The sequence below is a fragment of the Rattus rattus genome, chromosome 4 (assembly GCF_011064425.1).
Source record: "Rattus rattus isolate New Zealand chromosome 4, Rrattus_CSIRO_v1, whole genome shotgun sequence".
Taxonomy (NCBI): domain Eukaryota; kingdom Metazoa; phylum Chordata; class Mammalia; order Rodentia; family Muridae; genus Rattus; species Rattus rattus.
In genome coordinates this window covers 9,661,365-9,678,758 of record NC_046157.1, presented here as the reverse complement: position 1 = coordinate 9,678,758, position 17,394 = coordinate 9,661,365, and the positions used below count along the sequence as shown (strand labels likewise).

General features: G+C 43.8%; 1 protein-coding gene and 1 non-coding gene across 2 annotated transcripts in view; both read right to left on the bottom strand.

The window, feature by feature from the left end:
• The window catches only part of Lpp (LIM domain containing preferred translocation partner in lipoma), a 597,188-nt gene that overhangs the window by 95,747 nt on the left and 484,047 nt on the right, over positions 1–17,394 (bottom strand). Inside the window, exon 10 of the mRNA XM_032900039.1 lies at positions 2,998–3,167. Within this exon, the coding sequence (XP_032755930.1) occupies positions 2,998–3,167 (170 nt within the window). The remainder of the gene's footprint in view (positions 1–2,997; positions 3,168–17,394) is intronic.
• On the bottom strand, positions 9,989–10,119 carry LOC116899897. Its single transcript, XR_004387873.1, has one exon. It is a non-coding gene; the product is annotated as a small nucleolar RNA SNORA17 (small nucleolar RNA).

The following is a 17,394-nucleotide window of genomic DNA, read 5'->3' as shown; positions in this document are numbered from 1 at the left end:
TCTCATGGACAATGTCTCCCGCTCTAGAACTTTAGCTCCTGGAGAGACAAACGACCTTAGTGCTGCCTGTCTCAAGTCTACCTTCCAAGCAGCTTGTTCTAATTCAAGCTTCCTCTTTCACTGGTCTGTCTGTCCTTCCAGCATGCAGCCTATCAGAACCGTGAAGGCTTGGAAGGAACTGGAAGTGTTGATACCTCAGTCAAGGGCATGATGCCCACGTTGAACTTTGGGGTCGATTCGGAACGCAGAGGGTCTTTAGGTAAAGTGGGACTGAATTCTCAGAAGACATAAGCCTTTCTGGGGAGCTACGGAAAGAGGTCATTACATCAAGGACCACAAGTACAGGTTCTTATGAGGAGGGGAAATCACAGAAAGGCCAGGAAGGTTCATCAGTATTTGAACTGCTCAGCTCTTCCACATGAATGATTAAATATCTCCCAGACAGTCTGCCTGACTTTAGGCTCAGTGTGACGACAGGCAACCAGAGCAGAGGGGGCCAACGTCCTAAACAATCCAGAGATCTTACGCAGAGTCTGGATTCTGAGCTGCCGCACTCTAGAAAATGACTAAAAACACGAAACTGGAGCTTTGTCGTGCTCCCAGGAAAAGCAAACATTAAAGAAAAATGGAAGACAGGTATATCCGAGAAGCAAAACAGCTTCCTCGAGCTAAGTGAGTCTGAGTCTCACCGCACACACATGGAATGGTAAACAGGTTCCCCGATCAAACAGTACCGAGGCTCGGATGTAACGTTGGCTGAATAGCTTTTCCGCAGTAGACTAAGGGTGCTTACAAAGATTGCCTCATTTCATCTTCAGGAGGCTTATGGAAAAAATACTACCATTATGTCTAGCACGCAGGTGAGAAAGGAAAACCGAGGCTTGCAAAGAGCAAGTAACTTGCCCAAGACACAAAGCTTTGCGTGAATTCAACCCAAACTCCTGTTCTCTGCATGCCTTACAGTTTCCCAGCACTGTATGTAAGGCCTCTGCTTACAAAGCATAAAGATAAACAGCTTAAGAAGCCTTTCTCGGAAGCACTGTTACAGTAGCAGTGATCAGCGGCACAGTAAAAGAGGGGCCAGGCAGGAGCTGTAAAAAAGTAACTGCTCCTTGCTGGAGGAGAGCTGGATGCCTGGACAAGGCTTTGCTGACTTTGCTGCCAAAACTTGCAGCAATAAATGATTGCACAAGGCTGTCCCGAGTCGCTAGAAAGTGCAGCCCACTTAAAAGAGGTCAGGATTATAAAAGGCCTTCCTCTTTTCAACAATGATTTCACAGGGTGGTACTCGAAGAGCTGAATGACATAAGGGCTGAGATTTTGCTGACTAGACTTTCTCTTAGCATAGATGCTCCTGCTTCCGGACAGACAGGGTATGGCTGTGCTTACCTTTATAGTCTGAAAAACTAACTACATGCAGGCAAAGTCACAGGATGAGGAGGGAATGTGACTCATGCAGCCCTGGCTCTGACTGATGGCAGCCAGAAGCTACCCTCCGCCTGTGTCTCTATTCTCACTTCTAAAGACAACACTTGGGCAAGTGACCTGAAAATAGTTTCTTCCTCTCCCACCTGTTCTAGCTGATGGGGTTATAATGCTGCTACATGTGTGTGAGTCGTCCCAGGAAGGAAAACAAAGTAAGGTGGAACCCAAGCGATGCAAGGCAATATTACATGAATACAGAAAATGTCAGTCCTGGAGAACTGCGCTTTGTGCTACACATCCGGGTTTTAATAAACTAGAGTCTTCAGAATTTTGTTACTAACTGTGCTCGCTTGGTTCTATGTCAACTTGACACAAGGTAGAGTCATTAGAGAGGAGGGGACTTCGATGAAGTGAATGCCATCATAGGTGGCTGTAGGCAAGCCTGTAAGGCATTTTCTTCATTTAGTGATCTATGGGGATGAGCTTAGCACACTGTGGGTGGTGCTCTCCCTCGGCTGATGGCCTTGGGTTCCATAGTAAATCATACTGACCAAGCCATGGAGAACAAGCCAGTAAGCAGCATCCTTCCGTAGCCTTTCCATCATTCCATCAGTGATGGGCTGCTGCTTGGAAGTATAGGAGGAAGCAAACTGTTTCCTCAAAAAGCTGCCTTTGGTTACGGTGTTTCATCTCACAGGCAGTAATTCTAAGACTCCAACCAAGGCAGGAATACCAATAAAATTAAACTCTGGAGATCTACACATTTCTGAGTCCCAGCATCTTACTCTAAAGGTTTCTTTGCTGCTGAAATGCCTTGGTAGAGGGTACAACTGTGACTAATTTTTTTAGGTTTGCAAGAATTACTACTTTTTCCATAAATATGTTTAACAGATAGATCAAAACCAGAATGACAGTAAAGGAATTTACTTTGGACATAAAGTTTTCTTACTCAGCAATCTACTCTATCAGAAGGTAGCTTAATAGATTAAGTAGCCATGCAAAATGCTAAGGAAATGTTATTTACTTTTAGCTACTAAGCTTTGCTCTTCAAAAATAGCTTTGTTCTTTAAAACAGAGAAGCATTTCTACCTCAGTCTCAGGATGCAATTCTCTTTAATACTCTATAATAGTTTCTCTTCATCATAAACAACCAGGGAGATCAGGGTGGTAAAAATGATTCTGTAGAGATAACTAGTCCAGAAGTTTGGAAGGCCATTGACAAGTTCAGACACCTGCTAAGTTTTTGCTAAAATACTGAGACTTCAAATGCAGGATATGACTCTATGATTCTGATGATAGGGAACCCTTCAGATATATGACAGAGATCACGCTGTTTCTATACACATGCATGAAAACACAGAACAGACAAGGTCTGACTGATCTTTAATTGAAAGGCAGCCCTGTCCCAACACGATTTTCCAACCTCATGTGAATGATAATTATATATAAGAAAATATAGTATGTCAACTTACATGTGTACATATATTTTGACCTTCAAAGAATTATGGCGACATTTATATGGAATAACTGGTATTTGGTCAAAGAAGACAGACAGATGAAGACCCAACTTACGATGTAGCAGGGCTCGCAGTATGCCTTCTTCTCCACGGCATAGAAAGGCTGTCCTCGGAGCTTGATGTCGCAGACCATGCAGGTGAAGCAATCCACGTGGAAGACCTGGTCCATGGCGGTGCATCCCGTTCCTTCTCCAACGACGTTTTCCCCACAGCGGGCACAGCGGCCTGGAAGATAAGGGGTTACTTGTTACAGAGGAATTCATAGAGCCGTCCAATGAAGAAGTCAGGATGAGGGAGACAGCTGGTTCATCCTGCAGTGGCAAGAGACACAGCACTGCTGCCATTGTTGTGCTAAGCAGCAAGCCCACCAAGGTCTCCTGTGCACAGCAGGAATCCACCTGAGGAAACTGAGCAGGCAGGCAGCTAAGGCACCTAAGAAGGCAATGGGGGAAGACTGGTGTGCTTGATGCTGGGGCCTGGGCACATACAGGTAGGAGCAGGATTCAGGATGTTGGGGTTGAGAAACACAGTCTACTGAACGGAACAGTTCAGACGAGCCTCTGTCCCTGTAGGAGTCTACACCAGTTAGTGTGTGTGGATCTTGTCTAAACTCAGACTTCACTTCCTTTTTAAATCCTGGACGTCAGTCTTTTGTGGCAGGCAGATCAGCTGTTCCCAGAGCAAAGAGGTCGCTAGACCATTTTGTTCCCAATGGAACCTCTACTGACCGTTCCCCATGGTTCTGCTTCTGACTTCTGGGGTTCATGAAGCCAAGCTTCATTTCACACACCTGACGTCATCTAAGATGCCGGAGACCAGTCGGCACTGACTCCGAGTCTGTACTAAGTCTGAACATATCTACATCACTTGATGGCTCCATGTACCTACTGCATGCTTGGGAGTCCCTTGGGAACCTAGTTCTCACTGCGTGTTCTGTAAAACTACTGTGTGTGTGTGTGTGTGTGTGTGTGTGTGTGTGTGTGTGTGTATGTGTGACAGAGAGAGAGAAAGAGAGAGAGAGAGAGAGAGATTTTAAAGAACATATTAACAGTTAAAGAGTAACAATTTATAATTTAGCATAAAATTTTAGGACTAGGTATAAAACAGTGATAGAACATTTTCTTAATATATATTAGGATCATGAGTTCAAACTACAGGACCAGAAAGAAAGAAAGTAAATAAAAGAACAGGGGTGGATATTTTACTCTGAGTGGCATCCTCTTGTAACCCAATACCCTGAGATCACAAGGGCCACAGCCACCTTGACTCCTTATAATTCAAGTCTACTAGGCAGAAACAAGACCCTTACTTGGTAACCATACACAACTGGGAACATCAACAAGGACCTGCAGGCTTTTGCATGTGTAAGTATCATAGACTTAGCTTCATGAATTGCCAACATTTTTTGAGGCTGTTGTATTAACGTACGTGGACATACTACCATTATTCCTGTTCTAAAGAAGAAAGTAAGCTATAGAGAATATCTCACTGACTTCATGCCTAAATATTCTTGCTTGAAGTGTCTGCTCCAACCCCATGTCTGCATTCTGAGCTCTGTGAATGTCAGTGCGGATCCGACATTATGGAGCATGATGGAGTGACTCCTATTGAAGAAGGCTTTCAGCACCCGTCAACACTGGACTGACAGCTACTTCACACTCGAAACCGGGAGGGGTAAATGTTCCAATAAGTCAGAGAAGCAGTAAATATATTTCTCTCTGCTTGCATGTGGTCCTGGAAATATTCCTTTGTATTCTGGTGCAGGATTGGAGCATATCTTAAAAAATAAACAAACGAACTAACTTGAAGCATCATCAATGAACGCTGAGGGAAAAAATTGTCTCAGCTATAGCTGTGTCTGCTACCGCTGTATTAATGTGAAATCTTAGGCTGTTTCTTGATATTCGATACGATTATGAATATTTGTAATATAGTTTATAGTTGATTTTAATGAACTCTTACCCAAGAGTTAACTTAGGTTTATTTTTATTAATAAACATATAATTAGAAATGCTTCTCTAAATTTATATACTTTTCTGGTTAGATAAGAAAGTTATTTTTGTAATTTTTGTAATTATGGTGAAAACAACACCATTTCTTCCAACTTAACTGGCTTACTATGTTTGAAAAATGATGCCATACCTCTCAGAATTTCATGCCAACAAATGACATTTCACTATAGAAAACACACGGAGAGTTGTGGAAAATAGATCAAACCGTGTGAAGACGGTTACAAATCCACTGCATTCGCATGGGAAGTACAATTTCGCATTATAAATTCAATATAAGACGACACACTTGTTTTTCTATATTAGCTTTCCCCTTTGTATAAGTCAAAAAGGACCCCTTAGGATGCTGAGAAGCACAAGGGATCTAAAAAACAAACTCTGGCAAAAGAAGGATGGGGTCCTGAGGGAGGCATAGTGGCTGGCGAGGCAGCAGCAGCTGCTTTGGTCTTGACCACGAATGCTCAAGGGCAGGCCACAGAATACAGACAGAGAGCCTACAAGGAGGAGAGCTAGACAGCTATCCCGGGTACGGGGCATCTTCACACCGAAAGTTCTGGAATGAAAAATGTTAGTTTTCAATCTCCTTAGCAGCTGCTTCAAGGGTCTGCTCTTTGTCCAGCACTTCAGTGCGCTTCTGTGTGACAAGAAGAAGTGGACTAGTCACGAGCAGTGCTTCTTCCCGTGATTAAGGAACTTTCTGTGTCCAACAATCCGAGACACCATGTGTGGCACACTGCAGTGTTACAGAAATATGCATGGGAAATCACACCCGAGACAGCTCTGCAAGAATTCCCCAAGGAAACAGGCAATTGAGTTTGACCTTAAAGAATGGAATTTTGACAGGTAGAGGTGGGAGGCAAAAAACTGCTGCTTTTTTTTTTTTTCCCAAAGAAAGGATGAACATCTGTGGCTTACTGGATGCAAACCACTGTGGAGCCTGGTGAGGGCTCAACAAAGGTTTATGTGCTTGCCACAAAAGCAGATGGCCTGCATTCCCAGAAACAATTCTCTCTTTATGTCTGGAGGATATGCTTCCAGGGTAGGTTGGGCTATGTGCTGGACCTAGACCCGACCAGTTCTGTTACCCCCTGTGTTTTTCCTGTTCCTGGGAGAAATTAGGGACACCAACCTCAAGGGCAGCCAGTCTGGCACCTTACAATTCACAAGCATAGAAGAAAAAACAGCAAAGAACAAAAGTTAAAAATAGGTCTACAAACCAGCAACAGAAAAAGGTGCCCAAATGTTCCCCTTTTACATGGACAAAAATGTATAAACTATTCTTTGGGGGTGCATTTGGAATGAATAGCAAGCATCTCAAGCAGAGGGTATCTTTGCTCCTAGAGGGACTCAGACAACACATTAGTAAAAGTGTACCACAGGCTTGATGCCTATCTTTTAGATGAACTTCGCAGTGCCTTAAATAGGAAAGGCCACAGGAATGCTGGCAGGCCTCAAGGCACCATGCTTGAAGGAAGCACAGTTGACGAGGCAGCAGGAAGCAAGGGGCTCTGACACAGGGCCAGCATGCAGAGCTTCTAAGCAACTCAGCAACTCAAATGAACTAGGGCAGAGGAGCAGAAGGCTGACACACATAACAAACGATTTCGTATGTTCACTACTGTCTGGCCAGCCTTGGACCCCATGCACCTCGCTTCTCTTTCCCGTGTGTAGCAATCTCCTTAATGTTGATGAAATCAGGTTTCCTTATCCTGGGACACTACAAGGGTTTCCTCAATGTTCTCAAACCTGTGGTCTTACTACTACTATAAAAGCAAATGCCTTATGGGTGTCTTAATAATTGTGCTAGGCCTGAGTAGCCAGACTGAATTCCAAGTGGATGATAGGCAAGGTGGAAGTAGAGACTGGCAGTCTGGGTGAACCACTTACAGGATATGAGCGTCCAGAGTTATTTTCATGCTTGTTGTTTGTATTTACTCTATAATGCGTAGAAGTTGTTTAAAAATAATGTCCCAGTAATAACTGCATGCAAAGGGCATTTTCAAGCAAGTCTCTAAGGACTTTGGCAGTGCGTCATGCCCTGCTATCCTTCCCTTTCAGGTCCTGCTCCCCTCGTTAGTCCTTTGCTACTTTCCTGGCTATGTCAGCTTGACATATGGCTTGGTCATCTGAGGAGGAAACCCTAACTGAGAAGATTCCTTCATAAGATCCTGCTATAGGCAAGCCCATGCAGCATTTTCTTAATTGATGATTGATATAGGAGGTTACTGCCCACCATGGGCAGTGCCATCCCTAGGTTGGTGGTCCTGAGTTTTACAAAGAAGCAGGCTGAGCAAGCCATGAAGAAGCAGCCAGAGGGCAGCACTCCTCCATGGCCTCTGCATCATCAGCTTCTGACTCCAGGTTCCTGCCTGTGCTTGAGTTCCTACCCTGACTTTCTTCAGTGATGAACTGTGATACTCGTGTGTAAGCTATATAAACCAGTCTTATCACACAAATAACAACCCTAAGACAACCCTTCCAGACATGGAGGAATGCAGCCTATGGCTTGCTCCCCACAGCTTGCTCAGCCTGCTTTCTTTTTAACTTAAAAAATTGTTAAGTTTTATGTTTTAATTAAAATATGATTAATCCACTTTCCGTATCTCTTTCCTGCCTCCATTTCCCCCCATGCCCACTACTCAATATCCTCTTTTTCTCTATTATTGTTACAGATACACACACATGCACGCACACCACACCACCTCCTATCGACTTTTGTTCATCTGTATGTGATTCCAGGGCTGACTGCTTTGTACCTGACAACGAATCGGGACAATTCTGGGAGAGGATAGAGGGTTCTCTCACTCTCAGAAGTCATTATGGGACTCTGCAAGAGTGAAATTCTTCACTCTTCTACATTAGCATGTTTACTGATAGTGTCATCGTTCAGGTCCTATTAATTAATTTATTTTTATGTGCACAGGTGTTTTGTATACAAGCATGTCTGCCCACAATGTGTGCCTGATGTCTAAGGAGAACTGAAGAGGTTTGAGTTACATGCAGTTATGAATCCATGTGGGTGCTGGAAATCAAACTGGGGTTGTTTGGAAGATCAAGCAGTGCTCTGAATCCCCAAGCCATTCCTCAACTTCCCGCCCCAACTTCATTCCTCCTTCATTGATGGACACCTAGGCTGGATACTTAATTCATTATTGTGAATACTGCCAACGTAACCATCCATATGCAAGTAGCCATGTGATAAGCTGCTTTGAGTCTTTGTGGCAAACTGCAAATGGTACTACCATCAATTTACAAATATCTCTGTGATGTATACAGTCTTTGAGCTATGTACCCCCAAGTGAGAGAGCATGGTCATACAGCAGACATATTAAAGCCTAAGAAACTATGGTAGACATTTTCAGAATGTCTGAACTAGGTTACGCTTGCATTGCATAAGGTGGTTATCTCTTTTTACATCTCCAGCATTCATTGTTCTTTGTTTTCTCATTTTGTCTTTTTAAAAAATGTTATTGTTTTTCTTTCTGTAAATTTCACATCATACACCATTGTACCATTATACCTGCCCTCCACCCTTGAAAACTCCTTGCCAGCAGAGAAAAACAATCTTGTTGTGGAAGCTGTAGTGTGTCCCCTTTTGTCCACACTTTTTTTTTTTTTTTTTTTTTGCTTGCAAACGTTCATTGCAGTGACTTGTTGGTCTAGTATAAGACTTTGGCTACTCTATCACTACTGGAACTTCCCTGGTACTCCTCTCAGACATCCTGCTGTGTCATAGAGATCCAGTAATTTTGGATCTGTAAGACCAGCCCCTTCATGAGCTCCAGCAGTTCATCAAACGGGTAGATGTTAGGGTGGACCAATTCAAATTTCTGAATCTGGGTCTGAGAGGTATGTAAGCTGGTCAGACAACTGGCTCTCCTGCTCTCCTGTCCTTGGGGTGGGGAGCCACCCCCACTATCAGGGCCAGCTCTACCCTGATGCCCAAGGCCTGCTCTTCTGACCACTGTAGCCAGTGAGGAACATACCCAATTCTCCCACTTTCATGACCTAGGGGCCACTTCAGCTCTCCTGCCTGCCATGGACTGAGAGGGACAAGGGAGGGGAGGACATCTTTCTCTTTTCTGAATAGTCACCCAGGAGACAAGAGGCAGGACACTCATGGAAGGCTCACCTGTAACCCCCACATCCAAGACCAACTCTACTGTGCTGCCTCCTAGGTACAGTACTGTGCTCCAGGGGGCTTGTTTTCCTGAGTGCTGTAACAGGTAAGGGACAGGGACAGCTCTCTTGTTCTCATGACTTTGGGGACAGCTTTCCTGCCTGCTATAGGTGGCAAGGGGCAAGAAGGGGGTCATCTCCCCCTTGCCCATGTCGTTGCACAGTAAAAAAGTGGCAGGGTGCATGTCTGTGCCCTTTGAGCAGCTTGCCTGCACTGCCCCATTCCCCCAGGGCCAGCTCTCCCATGTTGCCCTTATAAGGTGTAGGCACAGTTCTGCACCTACATGCTCCTGGGGTGGCAGCCCAGACCAGGGATGGCTGCCTTGCCATTGGTGGTAACAGACCCTTGTTGCTGCAGGGCCATGGACCCAGACATGGCCCTCATGACAGCACAGGGCACAACCCCACACCATGGTCCCAAGTCACATCACCAGTTACTCACATCAGGCTGTTTCTTACTACCCTTGAGTCTCCAGTTCTGCCTCTGTTCATTGATCCCATATCTTTTCGTTTCTCTCTCTTCCATTTCTCCATCACTTACTTCCTCCTGTTAGTGGCATCCCAGGTCACTAAGGATGGTTTCTGGGGTGGTCTTGGAAGTACTATGTCACACTCATGCATTTCTGCAGTAGGCAGAGTAATCTACAAAATGGTGGTCAGATCTAACTCAGTCTAGCTCTCCGTCCAGTCCCCATGACACTGTCTTCTGTCATCTCTCAAGGGCTGTCTGTCTTGGGCTCACTCTTTCCTGGGGCCCTCGGTCTCGGGCAGGTTTCTTCTAGTCTCTGACTTGCTCTCAGCCCTGGAAGGTGCTGGGGCCTGCAAGCCAGCAGACTGGTGGTCATGCCAGGCTCACTTGGTTTCAGGGAACATCATTCAGATGTTTATAGGTCAGAGTCCTGAGCACAGAGAGGGCCTCACTCCCTCTCTGCCATCTTCTGATGTCCACGTGACACAGCAGCCATACCCACAACGCTTCTAGGGGTAGTGCTATTTCTCAATGACTGCCGTTCTGACAGGGGTAAACCGGAATCTCAAGGGAGTTTTAATTTGAATTTCTATGATGACTAGTGAAGGTGAACATTTTCCCACATGTATTGGGCATTTAGGTTTTTTTTTTAAACTGTCTGCTCATTTCATTAGCCTATTTCTTGCATCATTTGGTTTCTTATTTAGCTTTCTTGACTTGGCTGTGTGTTCCAGTTATAATCTTCTGTCAGCTGTATATAGCTCCATCATTACATTTAAGAAAAGGTGGCAGGAGAAGCTGGGAAATCCCAGATGCCCTTCAACAGAGGAATGGATACAGAAAATGTGGTACATTTACACAATGGAGTACTACTCAGCTATCAAAAACAATGACTTCATGAAATTCATAGGCAAATGGATGGAACTGGAAAATATCATCACAGAAAAACACACATGGTATGCACTCATTGATAAGTGGATATTAGCCCAAATGCTCAAATTACCCAAGATGCACAGAGCACATGAAACTCCAAAATGCAGATGCTTCACTCCTTCTTTAAAAGAGGAAAAAAAGGTTGGGGATTTAGCTCAGTGGTAGAGCACTTGCCAAGCAAGCACAAGGCCCTGGTTTTGGTCCCCAGCTCCGAAAAAAAGAAAAAAAAAAAGAATGAAAAAAAAAAAAAGAGGAACAAAAATATCCATAGGAGGAAAAGTTTAGAGCAGAGACTGAAGGAACAGCCATTCAGAGCCTGCCCACACATGCACACACACACACACACACACACACACACACACACACACACACACACACACACACACACACACACACAGAGTCACCAAAACTAGATAAACTGGATATAGATCTCTCTTGAGAGACATAGTCAGAACATGTCAAATACAGAGGCAAATGCCAACAGCAAACCACTGAACTGAGAATTGGACCCCCGTTAGAGGAATTAGAGAAAGAGTTGAATGGGCTTGTGACCCCATAAGAACAACAATGTTATCCTACTATAGCTTATAGACTTAACCACTACCCAAAGACTATATATACATGGACTGACCTTGGGCTCTGACTGTATAGGTAGCAATGAATAGCCTAGTTGGGGCACCAGTGGAAGGGGAAGCCCTTGGTCCTGCCAAGGTTGGACCCCCAGTGTAGGGGATTGTTGGGGGGGCAGTAATGGAGGTAGGTAGGGAGGGAAACACCCTTATAGAAGGGGAGGGGGAAGGGTTAGGGGGCTGATGGACAGGTAACCAGGAAAGGGAATGACATTTGAAATGTAAATAAGAAATACCCAATTTAGTAAAAATGGAAGAAAAATATCTTAATAAGTGGCAAAAAAAGAAAGAAAGAAAAAAGAAAAGGTGACAGGGACAGATTTTGCATTCTCAGCCAGAGAGATCAGTACTGAAACTTTAATGTCTGCCTAGGTAGTCAGCTTTAGAATCTATCCACCTACTAACTTTGGAAATATAAATTCTGGTCTGATAGAACGTTCACGAAACATAGAATATACTTAGTAAAATATTACCCTCTCTTTTGGCCAACGCAAGTTTCTTTACAAGTTAATTTCTACACAGTACTGGTAAGTCTCACTTTTAATTCTGAAGCCATCCATATTACCTGTCATTCCATGGTTGATTTGTTAATAGAAAAATTGATTTTAACAAGTAGACCAGCAACCACCACCAGAATATTTACTTTTCAGGCATGGTTTAATTTATTCCATGATTTCTGTCATGAAAATCTCTCTTACCCTTAGCTCTATTCAAAGGTTAAATCAGCCCGGTTACTTTTAGATTTATGGTAGAAAATATTCTAGTTTATTCTGATTATTCCAGAACAAGCCTATCCCTGAGGGAGCCACCCTCATCCCAAGAACGGAGAAGCTGAAATGCCCGGAGTTTCCGTGACTTATGGAGTGAGCTAAGTGCTTAATGTGGAATACAAGACTGTTTGAACTCATTTCTAGCAATAAACTAAGGCAAGGGAACATTCTGAAGTGAGGTAGAACCATGTACGTGATCTACAATAAACACACTGACGTGGACAAGGCGAACAGGAGCACTCTTTACGAATGGAAAACCAAGACTCAGCTTATTAAGGGGAACTAGGTTTTCTCAAACCTCTGCTTCACAAAAGGAACACACACTTACAGATCTCTCCTCCCTCCCTCCCTCCCTCTCTCTCTCTCTCTCTCTCTCTCTCTCTCTCTCTCTCTCTCTCTCTCTCTCACACACACACACACACACACACACACCCCTTGTCAAATCAGCTTACTGATTCATCTTCGAAGCTGTTTTCCATATTACCCTGCTTTAATCTTAGACTTTTATGTTTTCTGCATTGACTGTGTTTGATCTAAAACTCAGGTGTAGCCAATGGGATCATATTTAAACGGCAGGGCCTTGAAGAGATTGTAAAGTCACAAGGGCATCTCCCTCCAGGATTTAAGAAGGCCCCTATGAAGAGGCTTCAAGGCAGCATCCAACTGTGTAACGACATATTAACAAGTTACTGTCCTTGAAGCAGAAGGGCCTTCCTGAGTCAGCAGAGCCCTGCCAGCGTCTTCATATTGAAAATCCCATCCTCTAGACCCATAAAGAAATCTCGGCTCTCTTCAATGATATAGTCTCAGTTATTACGCCACAGAAACACAAGACAGACTACAACGATATGCGGCTACTAAGAGTTCTGACCTACAGTACCTGCTACAAGGGGGAAGACTGAAACTTCTAAAGACATGGAAATGCATGTTTTAAGTATAATCTTTGTTTTACACAGAATTTTAAATAAGACAACCTTCCCTGTTAGCCAATGAGTTGGCACAGGATTAACCTTGTGAATGAGCTGAGAAATAGGTAGCAAAACTGAACTTCGAGCTGTGAGACAGTGATCTATGAATCATCTAATGACCCTTACGTCCAGTGCTTGGGCCATTGGCAGGTGACAGCTTCAACTGGCACTATCTCCACGGGAAGCCAATTAGTCCTTTTGTCTATTTAGAGCCCAAGTGCCCAGACTGCACTATTGAGGAGATTCAGAAAAGCCCAGAAAATTAAGAGCATTGATTATTTCATTCAACATTACTATTCATAATGTAAAACAAAGGTCAAGAGACAGGCTGTGACTTGAGTAAGATCCCAGAGAAAGTCAACAGCAGAGTCAGGCTCTAAATTGAGACCCATGGGGACTCAAAGTGATGCTCTATCAGGCTGTGCACATGATCACCCAAGTGTGCTACGACATGTATTGGTGTCTTAGCACTATCAGATGACATTTCCTGAACACACGCATTTTCTCCCTCTCTGTGATCAAAACATTTCAAAATGCCTAGGACACCGCTGAGGCTACGAGGACGATTTCAGAACAAGTTAAACTCTTATGCCATCCAAGCCACTATGATCATTTCCTTTTACTCTGGAACAGTTTGAAACATTGCAGACTTATGTCGTTTTCTCAAAAGAAGGTAGCAAGATGGGAGGCAAGTCTAGGTGAAGGAAATAAGGTTCCAGGTCCTGTTTGGTCACATCTGGCATGGACTCATTGTTTTAAACCATGTCGTTAATTACTCACCCGATGGAAGGGTCCCCATTTTGCACTTTCTTTTAAATGAACATAAAGTAGAAGGAGTAACTGCAACTTTCTAGACAGAAGAATTGGGTTTTGATCTTGATATACCATACATATGATCTGCGACCTTAGGCAAGCTACTCTTACTGGAGCCCTGTATAATACAGGAATATCAACCTTAGTCTGAGATTCCAGACGGTAGTATGGAAAAGGGTCTTCTCTCTCTCTCTCTCTCTCTCTCTCTCTCTCTCTCTCCTTTTCCCTCCTTCTCTCTGTCTCTGTCAATCTGTCTCTCTCTCTGTCTCTCTGTCTATGTCTCTCTCTGTCTCTCTGTCTCTCTCTCTCTGAATTTTTAGGATATACACATAGACATATACATCAATATATATTATAAAATACAAATTCCTCTAAGATATATGGAGATGGAACATATATACAAAACAGTAAAATGTACATGTCTCCATGCTGTAAAAAAATTACTAGACAGAAGCCATGGAATAAAATGCAGGTATGATGGGAGTAGGTGGGTTTTGAGGAGGTGAGAACCTTTAAAACACTACAATGCCATTTATAGCCCCAGTGGAGTGGGTAGATGAACACCAGGCATGGCTGACATAAGATGATCACGTCAGAACTCAAAGACCCGTGGGGATGGAGTCTCAGCACCTCCATCCTTTCTCCTCTCGCATCTCTGTGAAATCCTCCTTGCTGAACTGCCATCTGCATCTGATTCTGTCTCCGGCACTTGCTTAGCAACACTGAGCTCTCCAAGTGCTGAAGTGACGTCTAGGGAACAGTTATTAATATCTGTATGTATGCACACAGTATGTGAAAATATGCAGGATTCAAAGCGATTAGTGTATTACTTGGAGGTAATACTTCCCACCGGGACTGAGCTCCTGGAATAAAGCTCCCCCTGCCGTGACTGCCTGCCATCTCCACTATCAGTCACCGGAACGGCTGGGATAAAAATGGTGTCAATTTTAAGGAAACACACTTCTCGATTTCTTTGTTAACATTTGAATAAAACATGAGAAGGTTTCTACTTCCCTCTTCCCCTCTTTCATTCAGAGAAAAAGTCCCTTCACAACCTTATGTCGTGTGTGAAAGGAAATGGTTGTCCCTTGCCACCTTCAGAGTGGCAGAATTGCTAGGTTTTAAGTATTGAAGCTTAAAATCTATTCTAATGAACTCCGGTGCTACTCATATCTTCTGAGCTGCAGACAAATGCTTTGTATAAGAAAACAGGAAGAACCTGTAGAGTTGATCAGCCTGAAGAGTATCAGAGACACCTGCAGAAGAAAGCCTAGAATTCTATAGGAGGGACGTGGCTGGGCCAGAGGGAACACTTTCTGGATCTCGTGAGATCCTGGGAAAAGGAAAATTTCCTAGGAGTCACAAATGGAGGCTGGTCACATCCTCTCTGCACTGCTTTCTGCTGCTGTGGTTAACAATGTGACCGAGAGGCATTTCGGGAGGAGAGGGCTCATCTCACCTTAGAGTTTACAGAGTATCATCAAAGGAAGTCAAGGCAAAAACTCAATACAGGAGCTTAAAGCAGAAGCTGGCTTCAGGCTCCTCGGGAACCTTCCTGGAATACCTTCTGTCATCTCGACACAAACTTAGACGTGCACTTGAGAAGAGGAATCTCAGTTGAAGGACTGTCTCCATTAGATTTGCCTGTGGGCATACCTATGGGGCATTTTCTGGATTAATGATTGATGCTAGAGAAGCCAGCACATTGTGGGCGGTGTCATCCTTGGGCAGGTGGGCCTAGGCTGTGTAAGAAAAGTAACTGTGCCAGCCAGTGAGCAGCATTCCTCCATGTTTCTGCTTCAAGCTCTTGTCCTGACCAGTAAGCAGCACTTGCCTATGGTTTTGCTTTAAGCTCCTGCCTGGCCTTTGTGTGTTGTGATTGAAAGTATGCACCACTATGTCTTGCCAGGTACTTTTCTACATTTCTTATGCAGCCCAGGAGCACTTGTCCTCCAGATGGTACGTCCTGCAGTGAGCAAGGCCCTCCATCTCACCCTCCCCCAAGTGAATCAGGAGGTTTTCCTAAAGACTCCTTCAGTCTTCAGGTTTTCATTCCAAGACACATTTCATAAGATAAGGACATAAACTGAATCAAGGCTGACCCAAGGTGTGGAGAAAATCACGTAGTGGACATTTCTGCACAGCCTTTCAAAACATTATGAAAACTATGAAATAAATTTAAACAAACAAACAGACAAACAAACAAAAAACAAAACAAACCAAGAAACCCTGGAAATGGCCATAGTCTATTGATGTCAGTGGAGCACTTCTGAGCAATCTCTCTTGTACTAACGTCATTCCCATATTTAGGCGATCATATTCAGTAAACACAGCTAATTTTATAAGATGACTAATACCCATGTGCCTAATAACTAGAGAGACAAGTCAAAGGTCCTCCCTTATTGAGTTTATATGAAGCTCAGAAACCATGTGAACCCATAAAACTAAACAGGAACTAGTAACGTTTTCTTGTATCGCTATGTGCTATTTGAAGTCCATCTGAGGCAAGAGATACACAGAGGGAGTGCAAAGTTGAAGGTCTTTAGTGACTATTTGGACCATCAACACAGCTTGGCACCACCAGCGTTCTACTGAGTTCAAAGTGGAGAGAGTTACAACAAATACAGCTTGCTTTATTTCTGAAACAAACTGTGCACATATTTGCGGCCACCCCACTAATTAACCTGGAGATTGCTCCTTTCATCCTCTCCGTGTTTTTCTCCCCCTAGTTACCACATGTTGGGGTTATTTTTTGCCATCTGGGATATATTCAGACTGTTCTCTTATAGGCACTAGAGAGAGGATGGTACGGATGATTAAGAGACTGAGGAGTCTGACTTTGTGGAAAGATTAAAAGAGCTATATTTGTAACACACCGAGGCTGGAGGGTGACTAAGGGGTGCCATGCTGATGGGCTATAAATATTCGCAAGGTGTAAACACTAAGGAATAATTTAGCTTGCAGCAGGTGGTACAACTAGGAGGGATGGTGTCTCAGAGAAGAGAGATGTTTATTAAAGAAGAACCGAGGAGTTTCAGAGGTTCCCCACGGGACACATTGGAGTGAAACATGAAGCATCTCCGGGAGCAAGGTGGTGGGAGTCGGAGACATAGGCTGGCAGAACCAGCCTTAGAAAGGTGGTCATTTGGCCACCATGGGCCAAACTCTTGCTTTTGTAATTTAGTACATGATCAAGGAAGAGGAGAGGTTTTCCAGTGTTGATCTAACAATGAGTCCCAGGGACCGGGTGGTCCTACTATCCCTTAAAGCAATAGGAGAGAAAGCATGAAGGATGATGATGAGCTCCTCCATCTGTCCTGTCTCTGTCATCACTAGCCTTACGACGGCTTCTAAGGAACATCCCAACTCTAAAACACTGTAGAAGAGATCTGCTGTGTTCAAATGTTTGGACAATGTATTAGAGTTTTCCCTTTAATTCATGCTTATTCAAAAGGTTATAGATGATTTAGAATAGGTACTGAAGTTAAATTTGCATGAAATATTTATTGACCTACTTATGTGGTGGCCTAGCAGAGACAGCAGTAACCTCCATGCATGGCTTGGTAAAGGGCTTTCTTCCTTTTACATGTATATGGAATAACCAGTTAGTTTTCAAAGCCTGCGACCCCTACCCCCCAGCTAAGGAATCAACATCCTGTGCCGCACCCCTAAGCCTACTTTT